At 47.4% G+C, this 20,234-nt stretch overlaps 1 protein-coding gene across 2 annotated transcripts in view; it reads right to left on the bottom strand.

Moving 5' to 3' along the window:
• NFYC (nuclear transcription factor Y subunit gamma) overlaps positions 1-20,234 on the bottom strand; it is a 52,579-nt gene that overhangs the window by 13,214 nt on the left and 19,131 nt on the right. For both annotated transcript variants that reach the window (XM_040424527.1, XM_040424528.1), the window contains exons 2-4: positions 11,182-11,288; positions 7,231-7,302; positions 364-477 (exon numbers count right to left, since the gene is read on the bottom strand). In XM_040424527.1, coding sequence (XP_040280461.1) covers positions 364-477; positions 7,231-7,302; positions 11,182-11,280 — 285 coding nt within the window. In that variant the 5' untranslated portion in view covers positions 11,281-11,288. The remainder of the gene's footprint in view (positions 1-363; positions 478-7,230; positions 7,303-11,181; positions 11,289-20,234) is intronic.

The raw sequence follows: 20,234 nt of genomic DNA, 5'->3' as shown, positions 1-20,234 counted from the left end.
CTCTTTAAAAGAGTTGTCTGGCTGTTCCCTGACTGATGCTCCCAGGTCCCTTGCTGGTCTCCTCTTCCGTGTGCCTCATGACAATCACTGGCTGAGCAGGCATTTCTCATGTGTCAGGAGGGAACAAAAAGGAGAGAGCCGTGTCTGGTGCTGCAGCTCTGTCCCATTCACATAAGACTGAGCTACAATACCAAATGTACAGTACTGTTCCTGATAAATAATGAAGGGGATGCTCCTCTTACCAGCATGCCACAGCTGATCGGTAGGTATACCGGGGTAAATCACCCTTCAGTCTAATCCTGATGATAGGCCAACAACGTCAAACCCTTCCCATAAGGCACTATAGCAAACCCCCACCATTACCTGCAATGTCCTCCTTTTGTTGTCTTCTGTGTGAATCCAGGCACGCAGGGTCAACTCGGTTATAAAAATCTGAGCAGCTTTGGCAAACAGAACTGGGGCTTCAGCGCTGATCATCTAAATCACAAATGAACATAGTTCAAGTCTAAACAGAATAAAGGCCATTTTAGGCTAATTTCACATCTGTGTTTTTACTTCAGGTTTTAAGATACGGCAGAGGATGTCAAAACCTGAATTAAAAGGATCCGTTCCATTTAATACATCCTGATGGCTCCATTTCGGCTGAACCAGGCTGTATTAAGGGCTTCTGTCACCCCACTAAAGTCTTTTTTTTTTTGGATACTTATAATCCCTATACTGCGATATATGAATACATAATGTGATTAATCATTTTGGTTCAGTAGTTAATAAAAAAAACGGACTTTTATAATATGCAAATTACCTCTCTACCAGCAAGTAGGGCGGTTACTTGCTGGTAGCAGCCGTATCCTCCTTTCATAAAGACACCCCCTCCGCATGTTGATTGACAGGGACAGCGAACGCGCTCGTTCTCTGGCTGGCCCTGTCTGCATTAAAAATCTGGCGCCTGCGCCGTACCTGTCTTCAGTCGGCGCAGGCGCACTGATAGGAGGACGCTCGCTCGGCCGCTCCTTCCTCGGTGCGCATGTGCCGGGTGTAGATGTGACGTCATCGGCGCAGGCGCATTGAGGATGGAGCGGCCGAGCGAGCGTCCTCCCCTCAGTGCGCCTGCGCCGACTGAAGACAGGTACGGCGCAGGCGCCAGATTTTGAGGAGGGGCGTCTTTATGAAAGGAGGATGCGGCTGCTACCAGCAAGTAACCGCCCTACTTGCTGGTAGACAGGTAATTTGCATATTATAAAAGTCTGTTTTTTTTTTATTAACTACTGAACCAAAATGATTAATAACATTATGTATTGATATATCGCAGTATAGGGATTAGGGCCGATACCGATACTTTGTGAACTTTCAGACCGATAGCCGATAATTTATACCGATATTCTGTGAAATTTCATTTTTGAAAAAAAAAAAATTCCTACACACATCTGCTGAAAATGAATAATTTTTATTGTTAATGTGTAGTTAGTTTGTTTTTTGTAAATCTTTCTTTTTTATTTATACTTAATATTTTGGTGTTTATTTTTTTACTAACTTTTAGCCCCCTTAGGGACTAGAACCCTTGTCCTATTCACCCTGATGGAGATCTATCAGGGTGAATAGGATCTCACACTGTCCCTGCTGCTCTGTGCTTTGTGCACACAGCAGCATAGAGCTTATGGCAGCCAGGGCTTCAATAGCGTTCTGGCTGCCATGGTAACCGATCGGAGCCCCAGGATTACACTGCTGGGGCTCCGATCGGAGGAGGAGGGGACCCGGGACCCTGTGGCCACTGCCACCAATGATTAAAACTGGGGGGGGGCGCACTGCGCCACCAATGATTAATACTGGGGGTGGGGGGCGCACTGCACCACCAATGGTTTTTAATATGGGGGTGGGGGTGGGGGGCGCACTGCGCCACCAATGATTAAAACTGGGGGGCTTGGGGGGGCCACACTGCGCCACCAATTAACAAATCTCTCATTTATTCATATACAGGAGGCGGGAGCTGGCTGCAGAATCACATAGCCGGCTCCCGACCTCTATGAGCGGTAGCTGCGATCCGCGGCACCTAAGGGGTTAACTACCGCAGATCGCAGCTACCGCTCATAGAGGTCGGGAGCCGGCTAGGTGAGCCAGCTCCCGCCTCCTGTATTTGAATTAATGAAAGACTTATCTTCATTGGTGGAGCGGTGGCCACAGCCCCTCCACTTCTTTTGTCCTCTCTCCTCTAATTGGCGGCAGCAGCAGCACAGGGGGAGGGAGACACTGCTTCCTTCTCCCCTGTGCTGCTGAGTGAACACAGAGAGCGCTGAGAGCAGCGCTATCTGTGTTCCCCATACGTTATCGGTATATCAGCAAAATAGATGCCGATACCGATAACTGTCAAAATCCTGAATATATAATCGGTCGATCCCTAATAGGGATTATAAGTAGCCAAAAAAAAAAAAAAAAAAGACTTAGTGGGGTGACAGAAGCCCTTTAAATAAAAACTAAACAACCCCGATCGGGCATGTAAATCACTAAGTCAATGTGCGCCTGATCTGTTTTTTTTTTTCTGTAACAATGATTTTCATGCCTGATCAGGTTTGTTCAGTTTTTCAAACCGGACACAGAAACATTGCTTGCAGCGGTTTTGTGTCCGGCCCCAAAACACAATTAAAGGAAACCTGTCACCAGGATTTTGTGCATAGAGCTGGGGACATGGGCTGCTAGATGGCCACTAGCACATCTGCAATACCCAGTGCCCACAGCTCTCTGCGCTTTTATTGTGTTAAAAAACCTTTTTGATCAATATGCAAATGACCTGATATGTGTCCTGTGTCCGGAGATGAGTCAAGCGGAAAGGAGCCCAGCACCGCCCCGCGTCCTCCGAATCTCCTCCTTGCTGGCTGACATCACAGAGCTGAAGCGCCGAAATCTGGCGATGCGCGAGGTAGCGCATGCGCAGTGTCGGCATCATGTTCATTCCCTGTGCTGGCATCAGCACAGGGAACGAACTGCGCATGCGCTAGCTCGCACATCGGGAGATTTCGGCGCTCAAGCTCTGTGACGTCAGCCAGCAAGGAGGAGATTCGGAGGACGCGGGGCGGTGCTGGGCTCCTTTCCGCTTGACTCCTCTCCGGATACAGGACTCATATCAGGTCATTTGCATATGGATCAAAACTGTTTTTCAACACAATAAAAGCACAGAGAGCTATGGGGACTGGGTATTGCAGATGTGTTAGCGGCCATCTAGCAGCCCATGTCCCCAGCTCTATGCACAAAGTCCTGGTGACAGGTTCCCTTTAAGGCTACTTTCACATCTGCGTTTCTGATGGATCCATCATAGATCAGCAAAAACGCTTCAGTCACCATATTACAACTGGCTGCATCAGTTATAAGCGGATCCGGTTGTATTCTCTCTAAAATAGCCAAGACTGATCCGTCTCTAAAATATCATTGTAAGTCAATGTGGGACGGATCCACTTTCTTTAGCGTCCAAGAAAACGGATCCGTCTGCATTGACTTACATTGTGAGTCATGATGGATCCATCTTGCTCCGCATCCCAGGACGCATTCAGAAACGCTGTTTGCAACTCTTTTGTGTGCGTCATGGAAACGCAATGAAACAAAACGCATTCTGGTGCATTCCGTTCCCTTCAGTTCAGTTTTGTCCCCATTGACAATAAATGAGGACAAAAGCGTTTTCCCCACATCTGCGTTTTCTGGAAAGGGAAAGCACAGAAAGTAGCCTAAACTGATCAGTTTTGTCCCCATTGACAATGGATGGGAACAAAACTGATCAGTTTACTTAAGGTTTTGAGATCCTCTGCCGAATCTCAAAACCAGAATTAAAAACGCAGATGTGAAAGTAGCCTTACATGGGTAGAAGATTGGGCCAAACATCGGGGACAAAGGTAAATGTGCCACTGACTATCTCACAAACAAGCAAACACTCATTTGTTGGGTGATCGCATCTTTCATGTGCCACCAAAAATCCCTGTTTGTCGGCAGCACATGGCCCTATCAGCATCATCACTCCTGGATGCCAATCAGTTGTTCGGGGATAACTACAGTGCCGTCCACTGAGCAGAGGACAGAGCTGGTTACTACAGTGGTGCTCCCATTCACACTTCAGTAGGAGGAGACCTGCAGTAACCAGCTCTGTCCACCACACAGTGGATGGCGCTGTAGTTCCAGCACCAGAGATGGTGCAGAACAGCCGATGTGTCAGACCCCGGCCAAGCAGCTTTTGATGGCCTATACTGAGGAAAAGCAATTAACATAAAAGGACTAGAACTGCGCCGTCTCTCAGCGCGATTTAGTCTCATACTGAAAATCAAACATACATATTAAGACATCTTTTATGCATAATTGACCATCATTCCTTTCAAGCAGGTTGGAAGCCCGTCAATCTAGAAGTTATCCCCTATTCAGTCGACGGGACAACATCTTTGTTATCTCAATAAGTTTAACCCTTTAATGAACAGGAAAATGGCAATTTTTTATTTAATTTATTTTTTTTACTCCTAGCCTTCCCAAAGCCATAACTTTTTTATTTTTTCATACCTCTATGAGGACTTTTTATTTTATTTTTATTTTTTTGCAGGACAAGTTGTTCTTTCTAAAAGGCATATATTTACGGTTGCAAACAATGTAGTGGGAAGCGGGAAAAAAAATCCAAATGGGGTTGAATAATAAAAAGAAAAAAAAAATTCTGCCAGTTTTATGGGTTTTGTTTTTACAGCGTTTTGTGAATGAGGCATAAAACACCATGAGCGATGCCTGCAGGAGGTTAACAAGTCTTGTGCATGCGAGAATGAGCTAACGAGGGGGGCAAGGCTGTCTCCTTGTAAAGTTTAGCTTTCCAATAAAAGAAATGGGCTGGTACGGCTGGTGTATGTATTCAACTAAAAATCAACCGACAACACTGCAAAACCATGGAGGGCTGACACATTTCAAAAGGTAAAAATAAAGTTACATTTCACTCTATCACGTTTCACTCTCAAATTCTAAGCTCTATGCAGCCATGTTTTTTTTTTTTTTTTTTTTTTTTTAACGATTCCAACACCGGTTACAGTGAGAATTTCAAGGATTGACTCCCAAAACAACCAGCAAGTAAAAAAAAGAAAAGAAAAAAGAAAAGAAAGGGAATTTGTCACAGTGCCTTGGAGGACTAGCTCAGCTGAATGTAACGATACCTTTCACTTAGCAGTTCATTGCTTCATTGTAGAGAAACAGTACCTTAAATCCATATGCAAATGAGCAATTAAGTGCATCGGGGGCAGGCCCAAGCCACCCTGTGCATCCTTGCTGCTCCTGCTTCCTCTGCCAGCCCTGCCCTCTCCTTGATTGACAGGGCCAGGTTCCAGCATAGTTTGTGTGGCAGTTTATATTTCTAAGTTCACACTTCAGTTATTTGGGCAGTTTTTTTTCCCATCAGTTAGGCCTCATGCACACGACCGGTGTGTTTTGCGGTTCGCAAAACACAGATGGCGTCCGTGTGCGTTCCGCAAATCTGCGGAACGGCATGGACAGCCTTTAATATAACTGCCTATTCTTGTCCGCAAAGCGCGGACAAGGATAGGACATGTTATATTTTTTTTGCAGACCACGGAACGGAGCAACGGATGTGGACAGCACACGGAGTGCTGTACGCATCTTTTGCAGCCCCATTGAAGTGAATGCCAAAACTGCAGCTCGGATGCGGACCAAAACAACGGCCGTGTGCATGAGGCCTTATTGTGAGCCAAAACTAGGTGCAGGTCAAGAACACAGAACAGGAGCCAATCTTTCCATTATACCTTATCTCTATGTAGGCCTTCACTATGGGTGAAGTTATCACAATAACTGATGGAAATAACCGATGGAATAACTTAGGTGTGATCTCAGCCTTAGGGCCCTTGCACACGACCGTATGTCCTCTGAGACATACGGTCCGTGAGCGGGCTATATGTCCCGGAGCGGCATTGATCGTGTGCACGGGAGCGCACAGCATCATAGATTACAATGATGCTGTGCATGTCAAGCCGCCAGTGGGACTATTGTCTTGCACTCATAAGATTATAGGAGTGCGGGACAATAGCCCTGCGGGTGGCCCAACGTGTACTCCTATGCGCATGATCAATGCTGCTCCGAGACATATGGCCCGCTCACGGACTGCATGTCTCGGAGGGCGTACTGTCGTGTGCAAGGGCCCTTAGGCTACATTCACACAAATGTATTTTGTTTCCGCGTCCGTTACGTTTTATTTTGCGGATAGGCTGCAGATCCATTCAATTCAATGGGTTCGCAAAAAATGCGGACAGCACACTGTGTGCTGTCCGCATCCGTATGTCTGTTCCATAGCCCCTCAAAAAAGATGGACAAGAATAGGACATGTTCTGTTTTGCGGACAAGGATAGGCATTGTTATAATGGATCTGCAAAAAAAAAAAAAAAACACGGATGCCATACGGACGTCGTCCATTTTTTTTAATTTATATGCGGACCGCAAAACACATATACGGTTGTGGGAATCTAGCCTTAGTGGAAACAAACGACCTGGACAGGTAACCTACTGGATCTCGTCCAACCCGGACATAAATCATGGAGTGTATGCCATCCCCGAACATATGAAATACTAAATGTGTATAGGTAACACATACTAGAAAAATGCTAATTCTCTTTAAGAGCTGCCAGGATAATTGAAGCTAGTGATAACTGTCCTATTGAAACCTACACATAATACATGGGAATATGAAGCAGAGCTTTTGGGAGAATTTCAGTACATCTTTTGATTTGGACAGGACACACTAAGGAAAGTTACCCATTAAGGAGGACCGGTCACATCTCCTGACTTGTCCATTTTAGTAACTACTTCCATTCCCTGTGTAATACCAATTCTGGAGCATCTATTCATATAATTCTACATTGTGCCATTCCTCTATTATTCCTTCTAGAAGTGTATGAATGAATTGCGAAGTCTGCAATAGGTACATCTAGGTTATTACCAATTGGGGAGGGGTCTCAACACAGTCTTTATAGTGGCAAACTGCAGGGCCACCTCCTCTCCCAACTGGTAACACCCAGATGCAATTCATTCATGCACTTCCAGAAGGAATAATGGAAGATTGGCAACATAAGAGTCACATGAAAACATGCTCCAGAACGGTTATTACAGGGGAATGGAAGTAGTTACTAAAACAGACATGAAAACCTTACCCCACAAGTAAAGCTTGCATTAAAAAATAAAATAAAAGTAAAAAAAATTAATAAAAAAAAAAAAACTCACTTTAACATCTTCATCAAGCTTCATGATTTTTTTGATTCGAGCCAATGGAAGTTCCTGAACACGGAAATCTTTCTGTGTGGAGAAAACAGAAAATATTTGTCTGATGCTTAAGGCCACGTTCACGTGGTTAACCAGAGGCACAGATCCTTCCATTATACTTTTTCCTCTGTAGGTTCCACTCCTGGTTTGGGCTTATATATTGTATACTGACCAGTGCCGAAACACAGCGAAAACTAGGGGTGGGCGGTATAGGCGATATAGGAGATATGCGATATAAATTTGGGCCACGATATGGATTTTCGCCATATCGCCGGACCGCGATATGATTGCGCTCTCTGCGCGCACCATTTACTCCTGAGCCCGCCGGCCGGCACAGTGTAGGGAGAAGGAGGGAGTCCCTCCCTCCCCACTGTGCGCGTATGCCGCTGAACACCAATGAGGATAGGACAGAGTAGGAGGAGGAGGGGAGGGACTGTGGCCGGCCATATCCCACAGGGTTTCCCCCCCCTAGTTCATTGATGGCAGTGGGCAGTTCCGATCGGAGTCCCAGCAGTGTAATGCTGGGGCTCCGATCGGTTACCATAGCAGCCAGGACGCTACTGAAGTCCTGGCTGCGATGGTATGTTAGTGAGCAGCATTTTACTCACGTGCGCCGTGGCCGCCGGTCGCTCCTTCTTCTGTCTGTGCGGCGCATTGCTAATGCTTATAGCATTAGCAATGCGCCGCACAGACCTATGAGAAGAAGAAGCGCCCGGCGGCCACGGCGCACGTGAGTATAATGCTGCTCACTAACATACCATGTTAGCCAGGACTTCAGTAGCGTCCTGGCTGCTATGGTAACCGATCGGAGCCCCAGCATTACACTGCTGGGACTCCAATCGGAACTGCCCACTGCCATCAATGAACTAGGGGGGGGGAGGGGGACCCTGTGGCCACTGCCACTAATGATTAATATTGGGGAGGGAGGGGGGGGGGTGGGTTTGAGTTACCATAGGGGGGCAGATAAGAGGCTGGGGGGGGGGGGGGAGCAGATCAGAGGCTGGGGGGGGGGGGGGGAGCAGATCAGAGGCTGGGGGGGAGCAGATCAGAGGCTGGGGGGCACATGAGAGGCTGGCTGCCATGGTCAGCTCCCTGCTGTTGTGTGCACAAAGCACAGGGCAGCAGGGAGAGTGTAAAGTCCTATTCCTAGGTGGGCGATATGGCCTAAAATCTATATTGCGATATAATTAAGCATGTGCGATACATATCGGGGAGGGGGGGGGGCTCCGATCAGAAGCTGCCACCCTGGGGCCACTGCCACCAATGATTTAATCGCGTGGAGAGGAAGCGCAATTAATATAATACTTAGAAGAGGAGGAGTAGAGGGGAGGGGCTATGGCCACTGCGCCACCAATCAATATAGTTAATATGCCTGAATACAAACCTAGCCTGCATGTGTCGGCCATATCCCATACCTGGCCTCTATTACTGTGTGCCGCGATCCGCCGCAATTAACCCCTCCCCTCCTCCTCTCTGTTCTCATTGGTGGCACAGTGGCCACAGTCCCTCCCCTCCTCCTCCTAGTCTGTTCTCATTGGTGGTCAGCGGCAGCCGCACACAGTGGGGAGGGAGGTTTATATTGCATATCGTCTATATCGCCCACCCCTAGCGAAAGCCACACGAAAACTCATGCATAATCAACACTGCTGTGTGCACGTACCCTAAAAAGGAGTTTTCCAGGACATCCAGCACCCTAGCAGGAGCCGCAGCTCTGTACACGGTGTAGCGGCTGTGCCAGGATTCAGCAGCGGAACCCATGACTCGCTGAGTCAAGCATGCATGTATATGGGGGTTGGAAGGAATAGCTGTCAACCGCTCTGAAGGAAGCATGGCCAGCATCACAGTCAATGGACAATTCCAACCCTAGTCAACAGCGCTGAAGGTAAAATCGGCCAGCGCAGCTACAGCAACCCTTCTGAGAATACGGTGCGAGGTTCCCCGACATGGAGAAACTTTCATTTGCACATAACACAGAATACAAACATACCATAGAGAAAAAGTCCAACACTTCTATAATGTCATCTTATCTATACCCATCTATTAAGAGGAGTATTAAAAAACCATTTCACTGCCAGATTTATAAAAATGAGATTCTAGGAACAACTGGGGCATTGCAATTACACTTAGATGCTCCGCAACGTGGGCACATATGAACATGGGACCAACACAGATGTCACAGTTCAGCCGGTTCCATAGGCACAAGTCTGCTGACCGGTGCCCTTTAAAAACTATTCAAAAAAAAGGGGCAGAATCTGTTGGTCCCACTTGGTATGCCTTCTTTTCTAGAGGCCCACTGAACAGGAAAGCACAGTCTGCTGCACTTTTCTATACAGTAAACAGGGCACACCAACACATACAATAAAACAGAGGCCAACTGGACACCTGTCCTCCACTGGGTTAATGGGGAGCTTTTACTAGTGTTAGGCCTCATGCACACGACAGTTGTGTGTTTTGCGGTTCGCAAATTGTGGATCCGCAAAACACGGATGGAGTCTGTGTGCGTTCCGCAATTTGCGGAACGGCACGGACAGCCATTAATATAACTGCCTATTCTTGTCTGGACAAAAATAGGACAGGTTATATATTTTTTTTACGGACCACGGAACGGAGCAATGGATGTGGACAGAACACGGAGTGCTGTCCGCATCTTTCGCGGCCCCATTGAAGTGAATGGGTCCGCATCCAAGCTGCAAATAACTGCAGCTCTGATGCGGACCAAAACAACGTTAGTGTCCATGAGGCCTTAGGCTACTTTCACACTAGCGGCAGGACGGATCCGACAGGCTGTTCACCCTGTCGGATCCGTCCTGCTGCTATTTCGCCATGCCGTCGCTCCGTCCCCATTGACTATAATGGGGACTGGGGCGGAGCTCTGGCGCAGCGCCGCTGGACTAAAAGTACTGCATGTCTGACTTTTTAGTCCAGCAGCCTCTCACCGCGAACTGCTGTACTGCGCCGGAGCTCCGCCCCCGTCCTTATTATAGTCACGGGGAAGGAGTGGCGGCCCGGCGAAATAGCGGCAGGACGGATCCGACAGGGTGAACCAAAGGGGTCATTTTGCACTGACAACCCCTGGTCCGACTAGGGGTTACAGAAATCACAGACTGGAGATTGGCAAGCCTGGCATGTCCTTTCATTCCACAGATGGCCATTCATTGAACAGACAGGTGTTTAAGTCTCATAGTACTGGCCGGACTTGCAACAATGAGTGGGGCATCACTCCAGCCTGGTGGTGGGGCCTTTGTGAGACACCCCTTCAATACCACAGCTTAGGTATTATATACGTTTGGCAACAGACACAATATCTCTGCAGTCATAACCCAAGCAATAGACCCTTCCATCAGCAGGTTATATTGTCAGCATGAAAGATGATTATCATTTCTGATAAGAAAAATGGATTCCATAAGGCTCATTTCACACGAGCGATCCGGAATGAGACAGGGAAAAACTGATGGTTCTGCATGCAAGTTTAATCAGTTTTGTCCGCAACTGCATTCAGCCCTTACTTTTTCTAGACTGATACAATCAGTTTTTGATGCGTTTTTTTACGCACATAAAGGAAACTGAACAACACTCAACATCTTCTAGCCACCATCAGTGAAAAAAGCATTACATCCAGATGCTTTCCGTTTTTCCACACAAGCCCCATTCACTTCTATAGAGCCAGGGCTGCATGAAAAACGCAGAATATAGAACATGCGATTTTTCCTGAACGCAGATAGGATCGGTGATAAACGACACTCACAGACCCATTGAAACCGTCCTGAAGCAAGGCGTTGACTACACGCATCGCATCTGGACGGAAAACTGTCTGGTCCGAAAGGGGCCTTCGTGTTCATTTCAGCACTGCATAGGGAACATGATAAATATAAAATGACTTTCATTTCCCCTATTTCAGACATGAACTCTTACCACTGTTAGGTTTCGGATATCCTCCATCACCCTTGGCCAGAAGGACTGCAAGCTCTGCTGTGCATCACTGTTTGCACCGAACCCTCCATCAGCAGACATGTTCAAATCTGAAAGACAAAGTGAAACATTTGGATGGATATCTTCTGGGAAACACCCGGAGAAATGGTAGATTTAATGCCCTGCAATGTCCAGTTCTGTGGCAATATGCAATGCACTAAACAAAGGCCCCATTGAGACAGGCGCTTCACCTGCACGACCGCCATGAATTCCAAGTGCATGTTCTGCCATGCTGTATCGGTGTAGTCAGTGTGCATGTATTTGGGGGTGGGTGAGGAAATAGGTGCATCTGACAGCGATGGCCAGACTCCATACACTGGATATTGATGAAATAGCAGATTCTGTTTTTGTTTTTTTCCCCACATACACTTTACATAGGTTTGAATAATTCTGTGAAAAATGGCATGTTGGGTAAGATTTTTAACCATTAGCATATTGTGAATGGCGGCCTGTAACAGACCTGCTCTTCGCCGCTGTCTGCCGGCGGTCGGCTTCTAAGAACCCCCTTCATGTCCTCTGTGAAGAGTGAACAATCCCTGCACGCAGCTCGTGACAGATACAAGTGCGCGGTGTGCTATGAATCATGGACAACGTGGAGCTAAATCTGGCTGCACACAAGTCAGAGAATGGGTAAACCGAACCGCTAGCAGAGCAAAGCCATTACACTATTACTACTGCTGACTTCTAATTAAAAAGGAAATGGCTCTCTCCACGTGGCGACAGGAACGCAAACCCCCTAACAGCGAAGATCCCGTCACCGACTGCTGCTGCCCTCCACTCTCTATATCAGTGATGGCTAACCTCCAGCACTGCGGCTGTGGGGAGACTACGACTCCCAGCATGCTCCATGTTCTGAGAACAGAGTTTTACCACAGCTGGAGTGCTGGAGGATAGCCAGGGGCAGCAGCAGTCAGTGTGGAGCAAGTCTCCACAGTAAAGTAAACAGAAGGCACAAAATGGGCCACTTTACAGCTATTTTTACTAACAGAAATGTCCAATTTTAATAATTAAAGTAGATTGTAGATTACAAAAATCACCAGTATCACTGCCCCTACACATTACAAAAAAAAAACAAAAACTGATGGGCAAAAAAAAAGATTTCATTCTGCTCTGCGCCCCTTCAGCTTCAGTAGAGAACAGGGACACAGAGGGTGGCGAGAAACATTCTTCTACTTCCAGGTATCGGGCAGTGCAGCATTTCTGGTGTCAGGAAGCAGTCGTCTGAAGTCACAGTGACGTGGGATACCATGATGCTATAGAGCAGGGGTGCACAACCTTTTTTGGTCTGAGGGCCGCATTGTCACATCGCTCTATTTCAAGGGGCCGCAATGTACACAGGCCGATGTAAAGTGACTGGGGAGGAATGATCGCTATCACAGTCATTCCTCCTTCATTTAGTTACATTGACTATCAGTAGCACATCCCTGATCACACAGAGATGTGCGGCACGATTATACCGCCAGTTATCATGAGTGAGTGTCCCTATGAAGACGTGTTTCCAATAATTGACCTGAATATCTCGCTGCTGGCCCTGGAAAAATACTAACAGGGGCCCCGTTTTGTAGTCGGGTATAAATTGATGGAAGTCCGGGCCAGCAATACCATATTGTGGCACATTATACCGCCCCACAGTTCATCACACAATACTGCCCCCATGAGCACAAAATACATCCCCAAAAACTCTCACTGGCTGGCCGTGAGGAGGACCCAGACAGCCCCCCGGGAAGTTTCCCTGTGAGATCTATGGCTAATCCACCCTGGCTTAAAGGGATTTCCCAGTAAAAATGAATTTAACATGTTCTTGCAGCATGGCACCTTAAACCGAAGAGTTATACTTACCTGCTCCCAATGCTGATTACACCTGTCAGTGCATGGCCATATGTACCTCTGCAGCCAATCACTGGCTTCAGCGGTGATGTGGCCACAAGCAGCGTGTCACTGCTGTAGCCAGTCATTGACTGGAGAGGTGTATGTGACCATGGTCATGCACGGACAGGTGTAAAAGTGCAGGAACCGGAAGATGGAGGCAGCGGGGGCAGGGCGGCATGGAGCAGGGAGGCAGCGGGGGCAGGGCGGAATGGAGCAGGTAAGTATGCATCTTCTGGTTCAGGGGCCACGCTGCAGGAACTTGTTCATAAATCAGTGATTTTCCTCACTGTAGAGGCCGTGCTCCCTGGTTATTACCGCCTCCTGCCAGTTACAGGCGCCCTGCAATAACCAGTAAGCACTTTCTCTTACTAGTGGGGAAAGCGCTTATTGGTTAACACTTTAATAACCAGGCCTGAAAAGACACTTTTTTTGTGTTTTTGTGCACCTGGTGGTTCGAACGGTTGTAACTTTTTTAATGTGTTGAGACTACCAAAATAATTTTTGCAACAATTTTTCACTTGACAGATAGGGACTTTACTGCACAAAACATTTAAAAAAAGTATTTTATTTTTTTTCAAACTATAGCTCCTTATTCTTTAAATATGCAAACTGACACCAAAATAAATTATTATAATTAGTTCCCTATTTTGTGTCGTTCGTTTTGTTATATTTATATGTATAGTTAGTTTCACATGAATGGGGCGATAATGGCAACGGTTTTGGTTGGTGTGGGTGTTTTTCTTTTATGTATTTTATTATTTTTCATCTTTTTTAACTTAATTTTTTATATATTTCTGCTACAAATAATATCCCCCAAGAGGTCATAAAAAGACCTTTGGGGAACACTGACACTTTGTGAATTTTTCACTATTTCTTTTTTATTTATTACTTTTATTTGTATTTTAATAATATTTTATTGTATTCCACCCAAGGGGTCACAAAAAGACTGTTGAGGGACAATGAACACTCTACTATTTTGCACTTTTTTTTCTTTTATTTGTATTTTATTATTTTTTTATTTTTAATTTTCTATATTTTTTTTTTATATATTTTTGCCACATAATGACAAGGGATCATAAAAAGACTGTTAGGGGGCAGTGAACACTCTTTTACTTAGCAATTTTTCCTTTTATTTTATTCCTTTTATTTGTTTTGTATTTTTTTTATAATTTTCTATTTATTTTTTGCCACAACATATTTTATTTTTTATTTTATTTGTGATTTATTATATTTTTTAAATAACTTTTTAACTTATTTAATATATTTTTTCCACATAATTTGTCCCCAAGAGGTCACTGAAAGACCTTTGGGGACACAGACTTTTTTTTTGCACTATTTCCACTGTAACTGAGGCATCCAAAGGAGCTCCAGTTACAGGGGAAACCAGCCTGCAGTGGGGGCATTGTACACAGGCATAGCTAATCAGGTCTCCTAACCCTGCAGCTCAGCGCTCCTCTGCCCCCAAGCCGGGTCCACCCTACACAGCGCTCACCTGTGTGAGGAGAAGGCAGAAGCGCTGATAACTGCTTCTGCCTTCTCCTCGGCTCCCCCGCTGTCACTGACAGCCAACGACCCGTCGTGCTCCTGCGGCAGGGGCAGGGGCTGTAATGATCCATCGCGCGGCGCTGCTGGCAGAAACACAGCTGATTTTACGATCAGCTGTGTTTCTGTCCAGGAGGACGGGGGCCGCATGCGGCCCGCGGGTTGTGCACCCCTGCTAAAGAGGAAAGGATACCAGGACTGAATACTGCCCTTCAGCCTTAATCTCATATTCAAAAGGGATGGCCATAATGGACAGTTACACTTAAAGGGGATGGCCATTCTTTAAATACTTTCCACTACTGTGTGGCAGGCAGGGAAAACACGACGTTCCTAATATACTTCATTAAACCCACCTGCCTGCTTTTCTTTCAATTATAAGCCATGCCCCCTTAGTCCTTGCTCTACCTTGCAGCTGAGTTGGTCCATGGCTGCATGCAACATGGAGGAGCTTGAGAGCAAGTGCAGTCTGCTCCTGTCAGTGGTCGGCTCCCTGCTTCCCGCTCCAACTCTGACAGGAATCAGCTGCTTGTTCCCTCTCTACAAACAGCTCATTCCTGTCAGAAGCTGGCTGTAATAAAAACCTTCAGAGTCCCTACTGCAGTAGCTACTTAGTCAATGCCCATCCCCCCCCTGCACTACCACCACAGCCGACCCACTAAGCCACACCCACCGGTCCCGTTATTTTCATCTAATGAGAGTGCCATTTTGATTTATAATAAAATTATTTACATACACTTAATATATTTATATGTGTATATACATTGCGGTCCGCAATGCATGGGCACTGACCGTATGTGTGTGTATATATGTGTGTGTATATATGTGTGTATGTATATATATATATATATATATATATATATATATATATATATATATACACACACACACACACACACACACAGGGCTCAACAAATCCTGGGCGCCAGGTCGCCATGGCGACCAGGAATTTGGTCCTGGCGCTTGGGTATTTGTCAGCCCGTTTTCAAAGATGCGCTCTCGGCGCGCACCATGGTTTCCTGAGTCGGCACAGTGGAGAAGGAGAGGAGTACCTCCCTCCCCACTGTGCGCGGCTGCCGCTGGCCACTAAGAACAGGGTAGGAGGAGGAGGGGAGGGACTGTGGCCACTGCGCCACCAATGAATGTGCCGGCCATATCCCGGCCCCTATGACTGCACGCTGTGATCCGCGCGATTAACCCCTCAGTTGAGGGGTTATTCGCGCGGATCACAGCGTCCTGTCAGAGGTCGGGTTCTTCAGTCTCGACTCTCTGCATTGGTGGCAGTGGGCAGTTCCGATCGGAGTCCCAGCAGTGTAATGCTGGGGCTCCGATCGGTTACCATGGCAGCCAGGAGTCACACTACTGAAGTCCTGGCTGCGATGGTATGTTAGTGAGCAGCATTATACTCACGTGCGCCGTGGCCGCCGGGCGCTCTTTCTTCTGTCTGTGCGGCTCATTGCTATGCTTATAGCATTAGCAATGCGCCGCACAGACCTATGAGAAGAAGGAGCTCCCGGCGATCACGGCGCACGTGAGTATAATGCTGCTCACTAACATACCATCGCAGCCAGGACTTCAGTAGCGTCCTGGCTGCCATGGTAACCGATCGGAGCCCCAGCATTACACTGCTGGGACTCCGATCGGAACTGCCCACTGCCACCAATGATGGGGGGAGGAGGGGGACCCTGTGGTCACTGCCACCAATGATTAATACTGGGGAGGGAGGCGGGGTGGGTTTGTTACCAGAGGGGGCTGATAAGAGGGAGGCTGGAGGGGCGTATAAGAGAGAGGCTGATAAGAGAGAGGCTGGAGGGGCGTATAAGAGAGAGGCTGATAAGAGAGAGGCTGGAGGGGCGTATAAGAGAGAGGCTGATAAGAGAGAGGCTGGAGGGGCGTATAAGAGAGAGGCTGATAAGAGAGAGGCTGGAGGGGCGTATAAGAGAGAGGCTGGAGGGGCGTATAAGAGAGAGGCTGGAGGGGCGTATAAGAGAGAGGCTGGAGGGGCGTATAAGAGAGAGGCTGATAAGAGAGAGGCTGGAGGGGCGTATAAGAGAGAGGCTGATAAGAGAGAGGCTGGAGGGGCGTATAAGAGAGAGGCTGATAAGAGAGAGGCTGGAGGGGCGTATAAGAGAGAGGCTGGAGGGGCGTATAAGAGAGAGGCTGGAGGGGCGTATAAGAGAGAGGCTGGAGGGGCGTATAAGAGAGAGGCTGGAGGGGCGTATAAGAGAGAGGCTGGAGGGGCGTATAAGAGAGAGGCTGGAGGGGCGTATAAGAGAGAGGCTGGAGGGGCGTATAAGAGAGAGGCTGGAGGGGCGTATAAGAGAGAGGCTGGAGGGGCGTATAAGAGAGAGGCTGGAGGGGCGTATAAGAGAGAGGCTGGAGGGGCGTATAAGAGAGAGGCTGGAGGGGCGGATAAGAGAGAGGCTGGAGGGGCGTATAAGAGAGAGGCTGGAGGGGCGTATAAGAGAGAGGCTGGAGGGGCGTATAAGAGAGAGGCTGGAGGGGCGTATAAGAGAGAGGCTGGAGGGGCGTATAAGAGAGAGGCTGGAGGGGCGTATAAGAGAGAGGCTGGAGGGGCTGATAAGAGAGAGGCTGGAGGGGCTGATAAGAGAGAGGCTGGAGGGGCTGATAAGAGAGAGGCTGGAGGGGCTGATAAGAGAGAGGCTGGAGGGGCTGATAAGAGAGAGGCTGGAGGGGCTGATAAGAGAGAGGCTGGAGGGGCTGATAAGAGAGAGGCTGGAGGGGCTGATAAGAGAGAGGCTGGAGGGGCTGATAAGAGAGAGGCTGGAGGGGCTGATAAGAGAGAGGCTGGAGGGGCGGATAAGAGAGAGGCTGGAGGGGCGGATAAGAGAGAGGCTGGAGGGGCTGATAAGAGAGAGGCTGGAGGGGCTGATAAGAGAGAGGCTGGAGGGGCTGATAAGAGAGAGGCTGGAGGGGCTGATAAGAGAGAGGCTGGAGGGGCTGATAAGAGAGAGGCTGGAGGGGCTGATAAGAGAGAGGCTGGAGGGGCTGATAAGAGAGAGGCTGGAGGGGGGCTGATCAGAGGCTGGAGGGGGGCTGATCAGAGGCTGGAGGGGGGCTGATCAGAGGCTGGAGGGGGGCTGATCAGAGGCTGGAGGGGGGCTGATCAGAGGCTGGAGGGGGGCTGATCAGAGGCTGGAGGGGGGCTGATCAGAGGCTGGAGGGGGGCTGATCAGAGGCTGGAGGGGGGCTGATCAGAGGCTGGAGGGGGGCTGATCAGAGGCTGGAGGGGGGCTGATCAGAGGCTGGCTGCCATGGTCATCTCCCTGCTGTTGTGTGCACAAAGCACAGGACAGCAGGGAGAGTGTAAAGTCCTATTCACCCTAATAGAGCTCTATTAGGGTGAATATGACAAGGGTTCTAGCCCTTAAGGAGGCTAATAGTTATTAAATAAAGTAAAAAAAAAAAAAAAAAAAGTTTAAACACCCCCCCCCCCCCCAAATATAGAAAACAATATATTGCGATATACATGCTTAAAATTATATCGCGGCTCCGCCTGGCTCCTAACTTTTTTAGCTGGCTCCTAGATTCCAAGGAAATTTATCAAGATATATATATATATATATATATATATATATACATACACACACACATACACACATATTGCGATGCGCAATGCACGGGCATTGACAGTGTAGTCTGCAATCTGCATCCGACAGTACTTTTTCACGGTGCGGAGGCATGGACAGAAAACCCATGGATGCACTCCATAAATTTTCGATCTGTGCTTCCATTCCACATCTTTCGGATTTCAGACCCATTAACTTGATACGGTGCGCACACGGCTGGTGCCTTTATATTGCGGACGCCCTGTTCGCGGGCCACAATACAGGCAGTCTATGGTCATGTGCATGAGGCCTAAAGCCATACCTCCTTCCAGTATCCGGCAGGACAGTCCTGGATTTCCGTGGCGATCCTGGTACGGGTGAGGTATGTCCAAAATGGATCAGTTTTGCCCAAATGCATTCTGAATGGAAAAGGATCCGCTCAGAATGCATCAGTTTAGCCTCCGTTCCGCTTTGTAGGCGGACACCAAAACGCTGCTTGCATGCTGCCTGATGAAACTGAGCCAACATAAAACGGATCCGTCCCCCATTGACTTTCGATCAGTCATGGCTATAGAAGACATAATACAAACGGATCCGTTCATGACGGATACATGAGGTTATATTATGGTAACGGAACCGTTTTTGCAGATCCATGACGGATCCGCAAATTCCTGCGGCGAGCAGGTAAACGGAGGTGTGCAGTGTAATTACAAGTATGGCATCCCCATTCACTTCTATGGAACAGCTCTGTAGTCTTTACTTGGACACGAGCGCTGCCTTCTTTTCAAACAGTTAATTGGTGGGGGTGCCGGGAGTCTGACCCCTGCCGGTCTGATACTGATGACCTATCCTGAGGATAGGTTATCAATTGTAAAAAGCCTGGACAACCCATTTAATACATAAGTTCCAAAACAACTTCAAACGGTTTTTAGGGCTCGCTTGACAAAGAGGGTGTAGCTTCATGAAAAGGGACACGATTTTATAAGGAAAAGGGGCATGGTTTAACGTGGCACTGACCAACAAAATTATCAATTTTTTTTTTTTACATAAACTAAGCCAAGAAACGGGTAGTGTAAAGTTAGACTACGATTTAGAGGTGCGCCAGATTTATCATTCAGTGCCAGCCACTGTGTTAAATAAATGTCTGAATGAAGCCTCCAAAGCTGTACCTGCAAAGACTAGTATTACGAACACTTCACACGACATGGAAAGACTACACAAAGCGTAACTGATAACAAAGGGGGGGGGGGGAGCTAAGTCAACTTTTACTACAGTTTATCCTTTTAGAATTAACTCCCGGCTTTGGCTAATAGGGAAAGAAAAAAAAAAAAAAAAAAAAAAAAAAAAAAAACGTCCTCACAGATTGTTTTCCAAGGGCATAGGTTACTAAGGTGGTGGTGGGAACCAAAAGCACCCACTGGAAAGCACTCATTTTAGAAAAAAAAAGAACTTCAAAAGGAAAAATAACCATGGTGTTTGATTTACTCCTCCCTCGCATCCTTCAGATATCAGCCATCACGCGTGTCCCACAGACATTAGAAGGCCAACGGATCCTCGTCTTCCCTGCTATGTTTATTCCATAGAATTAACTTCTATGAACAAATCTAGAAATCCAAATTCTATCTTTCCGTAAGGCTCTTACTGTACTGGTCAGCCTTGGTCCCAAAGCTTTTAGCTACAAGGTATTTGTTGATGAAATCTTACCGCTCTCTCCATCGTCAGAATCTCCCAAGGACACGCACTGTCTACCAATTATGTTCTTATGGTGGGCTTTATAGCCAGAAATACCCTCCATTTTACAGCCTGGAGAAGCAAACCATCTGCAGATTATTAACTTTATACTGCAAGCTGAACATTCACATCCCACTTAGAAGAACTGTCTTCAGGTCTTCTAAATGACATGCAAGATACCTGAAGGAACAAGTAGCTACGAAAGTGCTTGTTCTTACCAGATTTCTACCGTAAGGCAAAGGCCTGGACACTTTTTGCTCACTTAACGTGCTACACAAAAGTTTGTCC

Source organism: Bufo bufo, chromosome 3 (assembly GCF_905171765.1).
Source record: "Bufo bufo chromosome 3, aBufBuf1.1, whole genome shotgun sequence".
Taxonomy (NCBI): domain Eukaryota; kingdom Metazoa; phylum Chordata; class Amphibia; order Anura; family Bufonidae; genus Bufo; species Bufo bufo.
This window is presented reverse-complemented; position numbering and strand designations above follow the sequence as displayed.